Raw genomic sequence first — 13,902 nt, 5'->3', positions numbered from 1 at the left:
ACACATTTGTCTCGAGCAAATCGTTCGTTCCCCAACAAAATTTGCAACCCGAGTAGTAGACCCTCGAGTTCCCTAGACAAACAGTGTATTAAATTTGTATTTGTATTTGCTTTCCAGTTAGCAGAGGCGTCTATCAAATTTCCCTGTCAATCTCGGCTTTCATCGCCAGAACTCGCAGGCTCGAAGTTTGCCAATAATAATAATTTAATTTCCAGCCGCCGAAGTCGAGTCACTCAAGAAAAACACTTCTGTGGAAAACTCGGTGAGCAGCAGCACATTCGCCCGCCGGGCATTTAATTGCTGCTCCAAAGCTCCGGAGCTGCGGAGCTCCGTTGCTCCAAAGCGAGAACAAAGGCTGAATAATTTTATATGCAGTACAAATAGGGAGAATTATTTTTGCAGCTGCTTTTGGCCGGAGCATTTGCTTAAAGTATTTAACTTGGGTTTAACCGCAATGGCAAAACTTTGTCCTGGCCGCTTTTCCGAGATATTGACACATTTGTTGGCAGCATGAAGTCGGCCAATAAAGTTGCTTGCGGTGTCTGAGCCAGAAACGAATTTCAAATTAAATAAACAGGAAAAAAGAGGCAAACTCCCAAATGTGCAATTAAAAAATTTTACAGTCATAACTTTTTATTATGGAACATAATTCAGACTTTTTATGCGGAGGGAGCCGGAGCCGAATGGGGAGGTAGGTGGCTCCACTGCGCGTGTTTAATTTCGTTCTTCGTCCTGTTTTTCCAATAAATTTTCTTCCCTTTCGCACGCAATTTCCTCACTTCAACTTTTCCCGCTTTCCCTGCCGCGGCTGCTCGCCCCCCAGTTTTCCTTTTTGGATATATAATTGCATTAAAGCCAACCGAACTGGCCGCACTTTTATGTGTCTGTTCCATCATTTTTGGGTGGCAACAAATTCTCGGCTTGTTTACGTTTCATTTTTGGTAGTTTCAGTTCCTAACTATAGATTTTTATCACGACACGAGGGGCGGTTCGTTTCATATTTTTTATTGGACCTAAATGTCGACACGTGGATACATTTTTTTAGATGCATTTTAATTGGCGTTTTGCTGGGCCTTTTATGGTGCACATGGTTAGGCGAATGATTATCGTGCGGATAAGAAACGGCACCAAAGGGGTTTCATATTGGGCTCACAGATCTTAAATTACCATCTTGTACTAGCCTGTGTGTACATAATTTAAAACTGGCCAGCTCTGATTTTAAAGAGCTCTCTTTAAACTAGGAATCCCATGCTCATAACGGGTGCTAAAGTTTCGTAATACCCCAGTTTTTCACATGTGGGGCACATTAACCCACGCCCATTAAGCTGTCCGACAGCCAATAATTGTCGCTTCAACTAAATAATGCATAAATAATGCAGCAGGGATAACAAACTCGAACGGGCACAGGATCGGGGGAGCGGCTACATATACATAAATGGGGGATATATTAACCCGTTCGGGGCCAAAGGGGTGGCTTTTCGACATGTTAGTGGATTTGTCGGCCAACAAAGTGAGAAAACCGCAACGGAGCGGCATAAAAAATGCATAAAACGAGGACAGAATAAAGTCATAAAGTAAAAATTGCAGACAGGCGGGGAAAAAGGGGCTGCAAAGGAGCGTCCTCTGAGTCCCAGGAAAGTGAAGGGGTAAAAGCGGATGAGGGGGCGAAAAGGGGAAAAAGTGAGTCTCTGAGTTGCTGTTGTTGTTCGGCATGGGTCTTGTTTGAGGTTTCAATAGGTCATAATTCACGCCTAGTCGCCGCTTTTCCCCCTCGCATTTCCCTGCCGTTGGGCGCCTTGAAAAAGGCTCACGAGGAAACCAAGTGGGCGGGGTGAGACGAGTGGGTGTGGGTGTTCAGCTGGCGCCACATACACTCTCGTAAAAAAAGAACAAAACACGTGTGTGCACAACCAATATGCGCTGGCGAACAGGTCGGGTTACTGTCTATACATGATCCCTAAACAAGACTGCACTGTGGTCTCAAGATTGGCAAAATGTGCTCTCTTTTTTTTAATTCTGAATACTTTAAACCAAAATTTAATACTTCTATTATTCTGAACTGAGAATAGTTACTGCTTTTTGGAACTATTTTTATATGATATGATATGGTTATGGAAATTAATGTGATGCCCTTTCTTTTCTCATTCAATCCATTCCACTCTAGTGCATTGTGCAAATTGGTTTTGGTCGCTGGTGTCGTGTTTGTTTTTACATTAGTTGTGGTCTGTCTCCGGCTGGCCACTTTGTGGAAAATGGAAAATGGGGGAGGAAGTGGCAGGGGGGCCGGAGAATAGAGATGTGGAAAAGCCGTGGAAGGGGGTTGGGTGGTCTGATGCCTGGTTTAGTCTTCTTTATGACTGCTAACGATGAAAAATGTTTGCGTGGTGCGTGTCGCAGCGCCTGCTGAGTTTTCCCCACGACCCTTTCTCCAAGTTTTCCGCAACAACACCCTCCCTCCCCCCACGCTTTTCCACCACACCCTCCTCACCACTTTGCATGCGTGTTCCTTTGTGCATATGTCGTAGTGGCACTTAGGACGAAAAAAAAAAAACGAAAAATAAACCTGACACAATGTATGCAAGCTTACTTACTACAAAGTCGAAAATAAAATACCCTTCTGAACTAGTTGGTTTTCTGCTCAAATCATAAACAGTATCATAGTCAGCTTAAAGATACCAAGTAAAAGATATATTTATGTGCCCATTAGTCCCAAGCCCCAGAATATACTAAAGGGGTTGCAAAAGTTATTCATCTTTTCACGGTTTTATTTAAAACTAAAATACCCTGTGCAACGCAGCTCAAGTTTTATCCTCTTTGCCGGAGCCATAGTTAATCCCCTAAAGGGCGGGAGTGGGTGTGGTCTTGGGGGTTGTCGCCCGCAGGTAATCGCAGCGAGGGGCAAGTGGCAGATGGCAAATGGACGGGGCCCCAGTCAATGGCACTTTCAGTTATGGCCATTAAGTGCCCGCCGTGTCCGGAGTCCCCACTTCCAAGTGGTCTGCGTCTGCCTCCTTTCGAGCCTCCACTATCTTCTCTACACAGATAGAAAGGGGGATTCATATTCATAGTTCCCCCAGTTCACATGTTTCATCTGATTAGTATATTTTTTTTCACTGTATTTGGCTGGGCTTACGCAATGCGACTCGCACCCCTACATAATTAAGATCGCGTGCTGAACTAAGTCCGCTTAACTAACTTTGCATTAGTGGGAGAAATTAAAATTCACCGGACTGTCGCAGATAGCCGTTCATATATCAAAAAGTATTTTATTTGCTAATGCTAATCCTTTGGCGTAGATGGACTTTTGGAAAAGTAGGGCTCTCCTTCTTGGGGGCTGAGTAAAAGCATTTGGGCTTAGTGAGCTAGGTGATAAATGGCCTGATAAATCCTGGCTGGTTAAGTGAATTTTCGGATTTAATGGAGGGAAAACTCACAACTCGTTTATTAATTATTAAAAACTACATATTATTGAAGCCGAATATGGAGAGCCCCATTAAAGTGTAATCAAATCTCAGCCAATTATGCAACTCCATCTCAGCTACTTCGTGTGGTAATTAAAAAATAATAAAAGCAGTGATATAAAAAATAAAATGCAAAGATAAGGAGCAAAGAAATCCAATTAATTTCACACAGAAGCCAATTAAGTTGACAGGCCAAAAGGAGCGGGGAGCGGCGGGAAAGGTGAATAAATCTGTTGCTCTTCTCACCTGAGCAAATACGCGAAATCACACACAATCACACACCTAGACCGCCAATTAACACACTCGCAGGAAAAGCGGAAGCCAGAGGAAAAACGATCGAAAGAGATGGCATGCGCGTAGGCAGGAGAACCGCACAATGCAAACGCAGCGAGACTTCCGGTTCCGCTTCAAAAAGTCAAGGCAGTGCAAAAGGTTGCTCCTTCCTGCTAAACTATTCTATGGATAAACTAACTAAAAAGGGAATAAAATATCTCAGAAATCAGAAGCCCATTTAAACACGCTCCAATCCTTTGGCTTGATAACAAGTAGCTGTTTCCAGCTAACAGGATGGGAAATGTGAAAAATGGGAGGAAAATGGTTAGGAAGAATAAAGGGGGCCATACATGAGCTCCCTTCGCGGTTCCCTTTTCTTTTCGCTTTGGCGGCACATTTGAAAATAATTTTCCAAGCATTTGTTATCCATGTGAAATGTGCCAAGGATACGCGACGACCTCCTCGGAGTCTGTGTGCTAGTGCCCATGTATTGGTTTACTTTGTGCATGTATGCGTGTATGTCGGGATCCACAGCGAAATCCCAGGAGTTTATAGGCTGCTGTACTGATGCCACCCTGTAAATATGTTTTGCAGTGGGAGTTTATCAGACTATTTATACTTTGCTACTTGCTACAATTTTTGTTAGTCAGGATGAGCAAATAACTTATTTACTTGCCTATACAATTTGTATCAACACAGCATGCAAAATGTGCTCCAATATTAGTATAGATTTCAATATTAAAGGGTAAATATTGGACTATTCTATCTGTTTTATTCCGTCCTTTCAGTTTGTTATAAATATGCATTTTTAGTACATGAAAAAAAGTGAATTGTAAACAGGCTTAAAGTGGAGTAACATGGATGGAGGATTTGCTTCCATTAAATAAACAATTTTTTTTTGTCATGGATATAGATAGCATCAGCCACACAGGCACATACATACATATATACATATATATATATAGCATATTTTATGACTCAGTGTGTGTGGAAAATTGTTGACATTGAAATTTTACGAGCTTTGCAATGCTATTGTCCCTGCTCAGGGGAATCGGTATGTTTTTATAAATCCATTCTTATCCACGATTTCAACATGCTTGGCTTTCTGCTTTTAATTAAAAATATATGTTAGCAACTGAAAATACAATTGCTATAACTTGTATAGGCTGAAAATCCAACCTTTTGGTTGAAATTTGATAACCAGATTTCTGTTTGATTTGGATTTTGGCTAAGTACTCAGCTCAATGTTTAAACATGAATCTGTTGACTTATAACTTGTTTTTAATTTATCTATGACAGCTTTCAAACATAAAAAAATGATATTTTTGCAAATAAATATTGTGCGTTGCCTTTTGACAGGCAATGTAAGTGCAATTAGTTGTGAAAACAAATGAAAGCTCAGATTACAAGTGGTATTCATATTGTTTTTACCGACTGGCACTGTCTGAAATATTTAATTAAGAGCTTAAGAAGGACGTGCAATTATTGCACGGCAATCCGTCGCTGGAAAAAGTCACTGCAATAAAATATTAAGCTCCATTTTTTAAACTACCAGGCGGGGAAGAACTCCTCGCCACTTCCCATGAGACTTCCCAAGGGGCGAGAGCAAAGTTTGCAGGAGTGAAAACTCTTTGTCGAGTGCAAGGAAAACAAGAAACAAAAAGCTCGCAGAGACGTGAAACTCGAGCCGAGAAACGACATTCTCTCCTTGGCCGAGCGAACGGAGATTGCAACGCGAAGCCGGCTAAAATAGAAGTAACATTCTATTATTAACAACGCCACTCTTTCCTGCCACTTCATAAACAGCAGCAGACTGCCAAGAGCCGAGAATGAGAAGAGCAATATGAAACAATGGCAGCAACAATGGATGGGTGGCTAGGAGATTGAGAGACGGACTGAAAAAGTGGGGACCAAAGGACACCGGGACGGAGCGGGCTCCTCACAGACAGGACAACAACGTGACGACGACGTCGTCATCGTCAACAAAGTGTTGACATCTTTTTGCCCATTCATTGTGTGTCCCAGTCCATCCATCTGCCCCATCGGGCAACAATCCTTGACTAACGCTATTCGTCCTTTTTAATTAATTTCACTTACTGGAGTCCCTCTGTCCTACGGCTTCCCTGCATCCTTTTCGGATGCACAGAGAGAGTGGAAAGGCACTTTTCAGCTTGGAGCCCAGTATTCAATCCAACAAACGGAACAAAGCACGTAATTCCCTAAATATAAAATATGTATTGAGCAGATATGGGTTTGTAATTGGGGATAAGTATCCTCGATGTATAAAGTATCCTACATCCTCAAGTTGTCAATGTGACGCGGTCCAGTCTCACGCTGAACTCAACGGGAGGTCCGTAGGGGGCTGGCATTCACTTTTTTGCCAGCATAGGAGTTTTCTTCATAAATTTATAAGCGTCACGTTGCTGGCACTCACATATCTCACACACACTTCTTTCCTTCCCTTCTCACCTGTGCCCCAGATAGACAGACAGACAAAAAGAGCGGTGAAGGCCTTTTGAAACCCCACAGGATGCGGATTCAAGGAGGCATCAGCAGGGAGGATGGCACCCAATAAAGCTCAGTGGTGGGGAATGAAAAGGGAGAGCAAATCACTTATGCAAATTGGCTAAGAATTCTCGCAATGTTCACTCGGTTGTGTGGAATAAATGTTAACGAAAATCCCAGAGAAAATGTTGAGAAAGGCCATTTTAAAGTGGGCAGACTAAACTAGATGTTACGAAGGATCTTTTAAATATTCAAAATGTAACTAAAAGCTGGCTGAAAATATTTCTATGCTTCCCTGATTGTATAAACAAGTCAGCTTGAAGAATTCACAACTGCTTGAGAAGGACAGGAGTACGATAATAGCCCCAGAATTACTCTGCTAATCTCTGGCGCACTCAACACCCTTCTCAGAAGATATGCAACCGTATCTTATCTGGGAGTAGAGTTTCCTGGGCCACTCCGCACCTGGTGGCCATCCCGCACACCTGGCCATTATTTTGCTGGGGCTGCAGAACGGGCAAATTAAATAACCATGTGCTCCTGCGCCGGCTGAGTTATGGGCCAAGTCGCCTCCGTGTGGGAATGTCGAAAATTAGATTTTCCGGACAACAGGTTTCCATTATTGGTGCTCCTCCGCCTCGAAATTCGCTTTGCATAATACATAAATATTTTCTATTTGCCGTCATATTCCGTTCGCTGGCTTAAAATGGGGTACACACTCGTCTTGGGTCTCGAGTGGCAGCAATAGGCGCAGCATAAATAAGCAGGCTTTTCCGAGCAGGCCAGGCAGGTGGAAAACGACTGGGCAGGTGGGTGGTGGCCCACCGGAGCTTGCCACTCGTCACTCACCCATTTCGCCATTCGCCATTTGCCATTCATGCGTCGTCCTGGCCTCAGACATCATTCATACAAATGTCTGAGCCAGGTCCTGCTCCTTCTGCTCCTCGTGCTGCTTCTCCTACTTCTTGGCCCTCGGATGCTCCCCCACTGCTTTCTTTATTATTTATGTTACTCATTCGACTCGTATCCTGCTTGTTGATTGCTTTGCCTACACGTGTAGTTTCCTTACCCGATTCCTTTGGCTCCTCCTCCGCCGTTTTGGGGGCGAAGAAGGGGTGGCAGTGGCTCCTTTGTTCGACTCGCCCCGTCGCGCTAATATTATGAATGGCAACTCATGCATTGTAGCCAGTTTTCCTCGTTCTCAGCTTCAGTTGCTGCTTTTCTGTTTCCATTGCTGCAGCTCCACGGGAAATTGTGGCCGCCCTCTCACCTGCGAAGCTCACTGAATACCAAAAGTACAGGAGCGAATTCAATATTCAAAAAGTATAGAAATTAAAAATGTGAAATCGCTTTTACATACTAATTCAGAAATTCAGAAGAAGGTCTCAACTGATTTGCTCTTTACTGATACTCTTTACATACCCTATCCTCTAAGGTCACACCTTTTCGTCAGCAATCCGCTCCTGCTTTTCGTTTTCCGTAAAAGTGTCAATGTGAGCCCCCGTGTGTGTGTGTGTGTGTGTGTTCGTCCTTGCGTGCGGACATGTGTGAGTGTTTATATTAGAGGAATGGTAAGCCCTTTTGGCCAAACAAAATGCTGCTAAATTGCTTCAAGAAAGCGAAGAATAGAGGCAAATAAAGTGGAGCACATAAGTAACACACACACACGAAAGGGAAAGTCCCCGGAAAAGCCGAGGGGAAAGTGCCTGGGAAATTGGGGCGGAGGAGCCAGATACTTAAATCTTAGTATTTGGCCAGCATTAAGTTATGTATTTCACCTGGAACTCGGAACTCAACCGACGGAGTGCGTTGTTTTCCCCCAGACCACCCTGCAAACAATTCACTTTTCCTGTGCATTTCCATCTGGCTGGATTGGGGGTAATAAAAAATTGAGGTCAATTTGTTTTGGCATGTTGAAAGGTTGACAAAAATGTACTTTCATATTCCATATTGCAACGCTTTGTTTGCAGGGCAACCCAGCCGAAATGTTGCCCTGCTGCCACCAACATTGTTGTTAAATACAACAATATTTATTTATTTATTATTTACAGTGCCCTCGGCGCAACTGCCAAGGTTGTGGGTCACCCGGTCTGCCGCTCGTCCGCTCGCCGAGGCTCCCCTGTAATCCATCACAGATACTGCCCCAGGCCTTTTGGCCCCGCTGTCTGCTTGTCCGTCTGGCCGGCACTTTAAATATTTAAGTCATTCCCGTGCCCGAAAGGGAGCAACATCATTAAACTTATTGGGTTTCGGCGCTGGGCGATTGCATTCCAAATGAGTGGGCGGCTGGACTTCTCGGGGGATACCTTTTGTGCTCCGCCTTCGGTGGGCGTGTCCGTGAAGTTTGTCCCGACGAATTTCAATGAGGAGGCGTCGACGTACTGATCCAATTGGTTAGAGGTGAAAATTGGCCAGATCACAGCTGGAAAGTTTACGTGCAAGTTGTTGGGTAACACAATGTCCAACTATTTAACGAGTTTCAGGAACTTCAAGAGGAGCTGGGGAGGCTTTGTTGGAAAGTATTCTTCGTCAAGAGAATAAAACCGAAATAGAGGGAGGTCCCATATATGTATGACCCCTTTTTGTGCTATCTAATTACTTAAGATTATAAAATCCCAAGACTTGACATTTGGTAGTATAAAATTGAATTAAAAGTCACAATACTGGCCAGATTCCGCTGTATTTTTAATAAAGCTCCATCGAACACATGGCAGTATGCTGATTTTTCTTGGAAACCCCCCAAATCTGGACCATACTATGCACTTTTCACCAACATCGGTATTTTCCCGCAAAAGCGGAAAATCGGAGAGGCGGGGCCACAAGTCTACATGAATTTCTCCGATTCAATTTGCAATTCAATATTTTGTTGCTCTTTTCTGTTCCTGTTGTTCCAAATTGTGCATAAATGAAAACTAATTCGTGCAAATGTTTTTCCATTGTTTAAATTTTGGCATTTTCTATTTTCAGTGGCGAATGTCAGTGGCAGCCAGCGATTGATGATGGAAAAATCGAACTGAACAGCAAATCGCAGAGCGGAGAAAACCGGAGTAAAAAGATGAGATTGAAAATGCAAGCAGCTGCAGGAAAAAGCGAGAAAAACACGAAATCCCGGCCAGACCAAATGGGAAACTTATGAAAAGCACTACAACCGAACAAGAGCCAGGAAAAGCGAGAACAACGTAGGAAAGCGGAAAATTAAAGCAACAATTACAGGGGAATCGGGGCCAAGAACCCTAGAGAGCACACAAAAATAATAAACGGTCTTCAGGAAAAGTCGCGACTGCAAAACAACGCCAAAGCAAAGGATTCCCATAGAAATACCCGCGAAAATGGATACATTTTCCGCTGCGGTTTTCCCCCGGCAGCCGGTGGCTTTCGTCCTGGTCCTGGTCACAGCTCTTTCCCTGGTCCAAGGTGAACAGCACCCCGCCACTGCAGACGAAGGTAGGTACCAAAACCCAAACCCAAATCCACACCCAAACTCGAACCCGAACCCGGACCGGTCCACATAATTTGGGGATACACGAAACTCACGGAAGTGGCACGGCGTAAATAAATAAAAGGCATCGCAGAAACAACAAACAAACACATTCCGAATTGCGTGAAAACCTCAATTGAAATATAAACAGCGTAACCGCAGAAAACCAGTTGAAAATGTTTTGTATTTAATGCAGGGTTGCCACAACAACAGCGCCAATAACAAAGCGCCGAAAACAACCACGATAAAATAAAAGCAATTCAGACATTAACACTTTCCACTGGCCAGTGCCATAAACTCCAATTAAAGCTGGAGAAAACATAGCCTCGATAAAAAAAAACAGAACTATGTGAATTCTAGACTCTCGACAGGACATTGTTTTTAATTTTTAATGGAATTTTTCGGATTGCAGTGTACGACATGAGCCGCTCCCCATAAAAAATTCAACATTTCAAATTGTTTCTTCCCCCCAGCCGTTCTCCGTTGCTCCGTAATGACATTTCACGGACATCCAAATGAAATTAGAGAACATGTCAATGAGTTTGTTTATATAAATGGGGCATGGCCCGAACCCGAACCCAAACCCAAGCCCAAGCCTCGGACCACGATTGCGTTTAGTTTTCCCATTTCCCATTACGCAAACGGAGGCGTAACCCAACAGACCAAACATCTGGCGAAACAGTCGGCATTGAGGGTTAATTGCACGGGGAAATGGGAAACAGGAAAATTTAGTTTTTGACTTTCCGGATCTCGGGGATCACTGCTCGAGGAATAATGTCGTGCCTCGCTGGCAAAGCCCAGCGGGAGCAACTCGGTTGTGACTGCAGCTGCGATTGTAAATTTCAGTAATTACCAAAGTGTGACCATTAAGAACTTGCAACTTCAAGGGGCAGAACAATCGAATGACTAAAAAGGGAGGATTTAATTTGAATTGAGGAAGTGATCGCAAGCAGCTAAAATGTGAAAATGCATAGCAAATATATTAATTGAAGAAACACATCAAACACATGATTTAATATGAATTATCGGAATAGGAGTGTGCAACTTGTAGGATTGTTTTTGACAGCTCTTCCGCTTGATATGTGACATGTGAACTTTTCCTCGCCCTTGTCACCCTTCAGCGCTACGTCACCCTCTGCGTTTTTGGGAACCCCTCGTGATCGGGATCATCATTGTGTCTTTGTCAGCAGTGTCAAAGCCAAATGTGATTTAAACTCGATTATTCTCAATTATTTCGTTACATGCATTTCATTTCCAGTGACTCAATCCGGCACCAAAGAGGAAAAAACCACCCCTCGGTGCTGTGGCAGCCAGAAAATTGTGCCTGGCTCGAATTATTTCATGTTTTTATTGGTACACTTGAGTGGATTTTGTCTGGGGACTCCTGCTTTCTCCGCCTTCGACGCGCTGCATTTGTTTGATTGAAATTGATTTTGTCTCGCCTGCGGGGATTTGTCGAAACGGAATGCCAGCCAGACTCCGGACTCCGGAGTGCAGGCTCCAGAACCAGAACCAAACCAGACCTTATAAAGCATTATTTTCAAGTACTTGCGCACTTGACTCACCCTGACTCCTCCAATAAAGATTAAATTCATGCCGAATGGCCTCTCATTCAGATACAGTGGAGCTGGGGAAGGAGTAGGTCCTAAGTGCTTTCAGATGCTGCTCGTTATGGTAATCTGGTTGGGTAATCCCCCCTCGCCCACGCAGTCTGACTTATTTATAACACCATTCGAAGTGATTACGATCTTAATTGTAAGTGATGCACTTGCTCACATGGAAGTACTCCAGTCAGGGCATAGTTTTTCACCCCCTGGTTTTCCAGAGGGTTGGAGGAGGGTCGCAACTATGCCACACACACACACACTCGAAAGGGACAGCCTTTTGCCACGCTGGCCAAAAGGTTCATGCCTTGCCCCTAACGAGGCTATATCTAATCAAATATGCAACCTTTTTTAGTCGGCTAAACTGATTTCATGGCTGCGATAAGCAAATATCTGCCATTCCCAACAAATTACTTGTTAACAAGTGCATTTTAATGTTCGGCTTTTTGGCCAAATTGTGGCACATGTGTGTGTGTGCTTTGTGATTTTATTTCCCCCGTCTGTTTTTGCGGAGTGGCCACAACTGAAATTCATGTGGCCCATAAAAAAACCGACTAAACACAAGCCTACAAATGGCAATGGCCAAAGCCCCCACTTAACGCTTGTTTTGGTGAGTGTGTGTGTTTTGGCCAATTGGAACAGAAAATTGTGAAATGCTTTTTGTGCCCTGTGATTGCGGCCCTTTTTTTCCGGCTCTGCTGCCCGATTTCAATGTAATTTGAACATGCAAACGGTATGCTTAACTGCAATACTGATTCTGGCCAAAAAAAAAAAAGGGTGCTAAAAATGGAAATGGAACTGAGAACATTGTTGCAACTCATTCCATTTATTTTGGCATTTTTAAAAGAATTTTATTCTAATTTTTAAACCCTTCAATGACTACCATTTACAAACGATTTACTCACCATTCCAAATTAGTCACACAGATAATGGCACATAAAAATCGTAATGTTTTTTATGGGTTGTCCATCAAAAAGGGCGCTCAATCATAGTTCACCCAGTTAACTGGCACTTTTCACATTTCCCTCATGACACTTTGATTACCCCCCGTATAATTGAAAATTGGATTCAATTTCTAAAGCATTTCATGGATTACCACGTTAAATTTTGATCTAATTAAATGCATTGGCTTCGATTTCCATTCAACGAACTCCTGCTATTTACGAGAGTATTTCAATAAAAAAAAGGTCGGAAAACGCTTTGAATAAAATAATCCGGGGGAGGCTAAAAAATCAAAACGCGAAGAGGTCGCAGCTGTTTTGACGCACAAATAATCCATTAATTCAATAAATGTGTAGCGCGGGTTTTTATCTTTTTACACTTTTTCTTGGCACCATTCGCGCCGCTCTCGCTGGAAGTCAAATATTTGTACAATAATTTGTGGAAAAATGCTGGCGACGCTCGGGGAAAACAGCAGCATCTGGTGACGAAATCAAAACCGATCCCTGACCGGGCCTAAGCACTCCTGCAAATACGGAAAGGACCTCCGCCGCTCTCGCTGCTCATTTTAATCTTTGATTTTCGGCGATATTGGCGGAGGACATCCCAGGACATGCCAGGACCCTCGGCCCTAGGGCCACAACAGGAGCTCAGCACACAGACATGGTCGGGAAATGAAAACATGGAAAATACTTGAAAAATTACTCACCCACAGCGGCGGCGCTGAGCCCAGATCCCAGCGCAGTCCCAATGAATGAATGAAAAATTTGTGGAAAATCCCGGGGAAAACATGTTGAGCAAACACACACACACATATGCATGTGGGAAGCCAGCGGGTGAGGGCGAGGATTTGGGCATGGCTACGGTTACGGGCACATCGGATGGCCAGCGGGTGGCTCAAAAATCAATGGGCTCAAAATATTAAAGCGCTCGATTTTCATGTTTTCCAGTTTGCCAAAGAGTCCTACCCCTTTGCCACGCCCCCTCCCGATTTCCGTGTGTGCTCCGATTTCGATTCCGATTCTGATTCCGCTTGAGATTGCCGTTTGTGCATTGGCGGCTGCCTTTTCGATTTGTAAATTGGCACTCAATGAATCAATGGATTTCGCCTCATTTTTGGTTCAGATCGCAGTGGTCAGCGAGGGTGGACCAAGAATTTGGGAGAAGTGAAAACAGAATATAGCTCCATAGAGTAGACCACTTGAGATACCGAATTGAACGTCATAAATTATATTTGTTATATATTTCCATGCCATATAGAAACTTTTCGTTCCACACCCTGTGCACCTTCATGTGTGCTCCACATACAAATCAGTCAAAGTGTTTTCGGCCTTTTCACCGACTTTATTTCGAACACTGAACACCCTTGATGTGCTGAGCCGCCTGCTCTCATATTTGTGTGGGGATTTCGAGGAGATTTTGTGGAATGTACTTGACCTGGACGGATATTTTAGCAGGGGCAGGGACAATAAACTGGTAAAAGTGCAGTCTGGCTTCAAAATCCGGGCGAGTGAGTGCGTTCTGGTGGGATGTCCTGCCTTTGAGCCTGTGGCCGTGACTGTGGATTCGCCGCGAGTGTCCTTTTCCCCGTTTTAGCGAGCGAACGTGTGGCATGCCCCATTTATGCGCTGATATACGGAAT

The 13,902-nt window shown here is 43.8% G+C and overlaps 1 protein-coding gene across 1 annotated transcript in view; it reads left to right on the top strand.

Moving 5' to 3' along the window:
* The window catches only part of LOC6735830, a 40,955-nt gene that overhangs the window by 3,127 nt on the left and 23,926 nt on the right, over nucleotides 1–13,902 (top strand). The window contains exon 2 of the mRNA XM_039292902.1: nucleotides 9,207–9,683. Within this exon, the coding sequence (XP_039148836.1) occupies nucleotides 9,569–9,683 (115 nt within the window). The 5' untranslated portion in view covers nucleotides 9,207–9,568. The remainder of the gene's footprint in view (nucleotides 1–9,206; nucleotides 9,684–13,902) is intronic.

The sequence above is a fragment of the Drosophila simulans genome, chromosome 2R (assembly GCF_016746395.2).
Source record: "Drosophila simulans strain w501 chromosome 2R, Prin_Dsim_3.1, whole genome shotgun sequence".
Classification (NCBI taxonomy): Eukaryota; Metazoa; Arthropoda; class Insecta; order Diptera; family Drosophilidae; genus Drosophila; species Drosophila simulans.
Note: the sequence above shows the minus strand (reverse complement) of the source record. Positions and strands in the feature narration are given on the sequence as shown.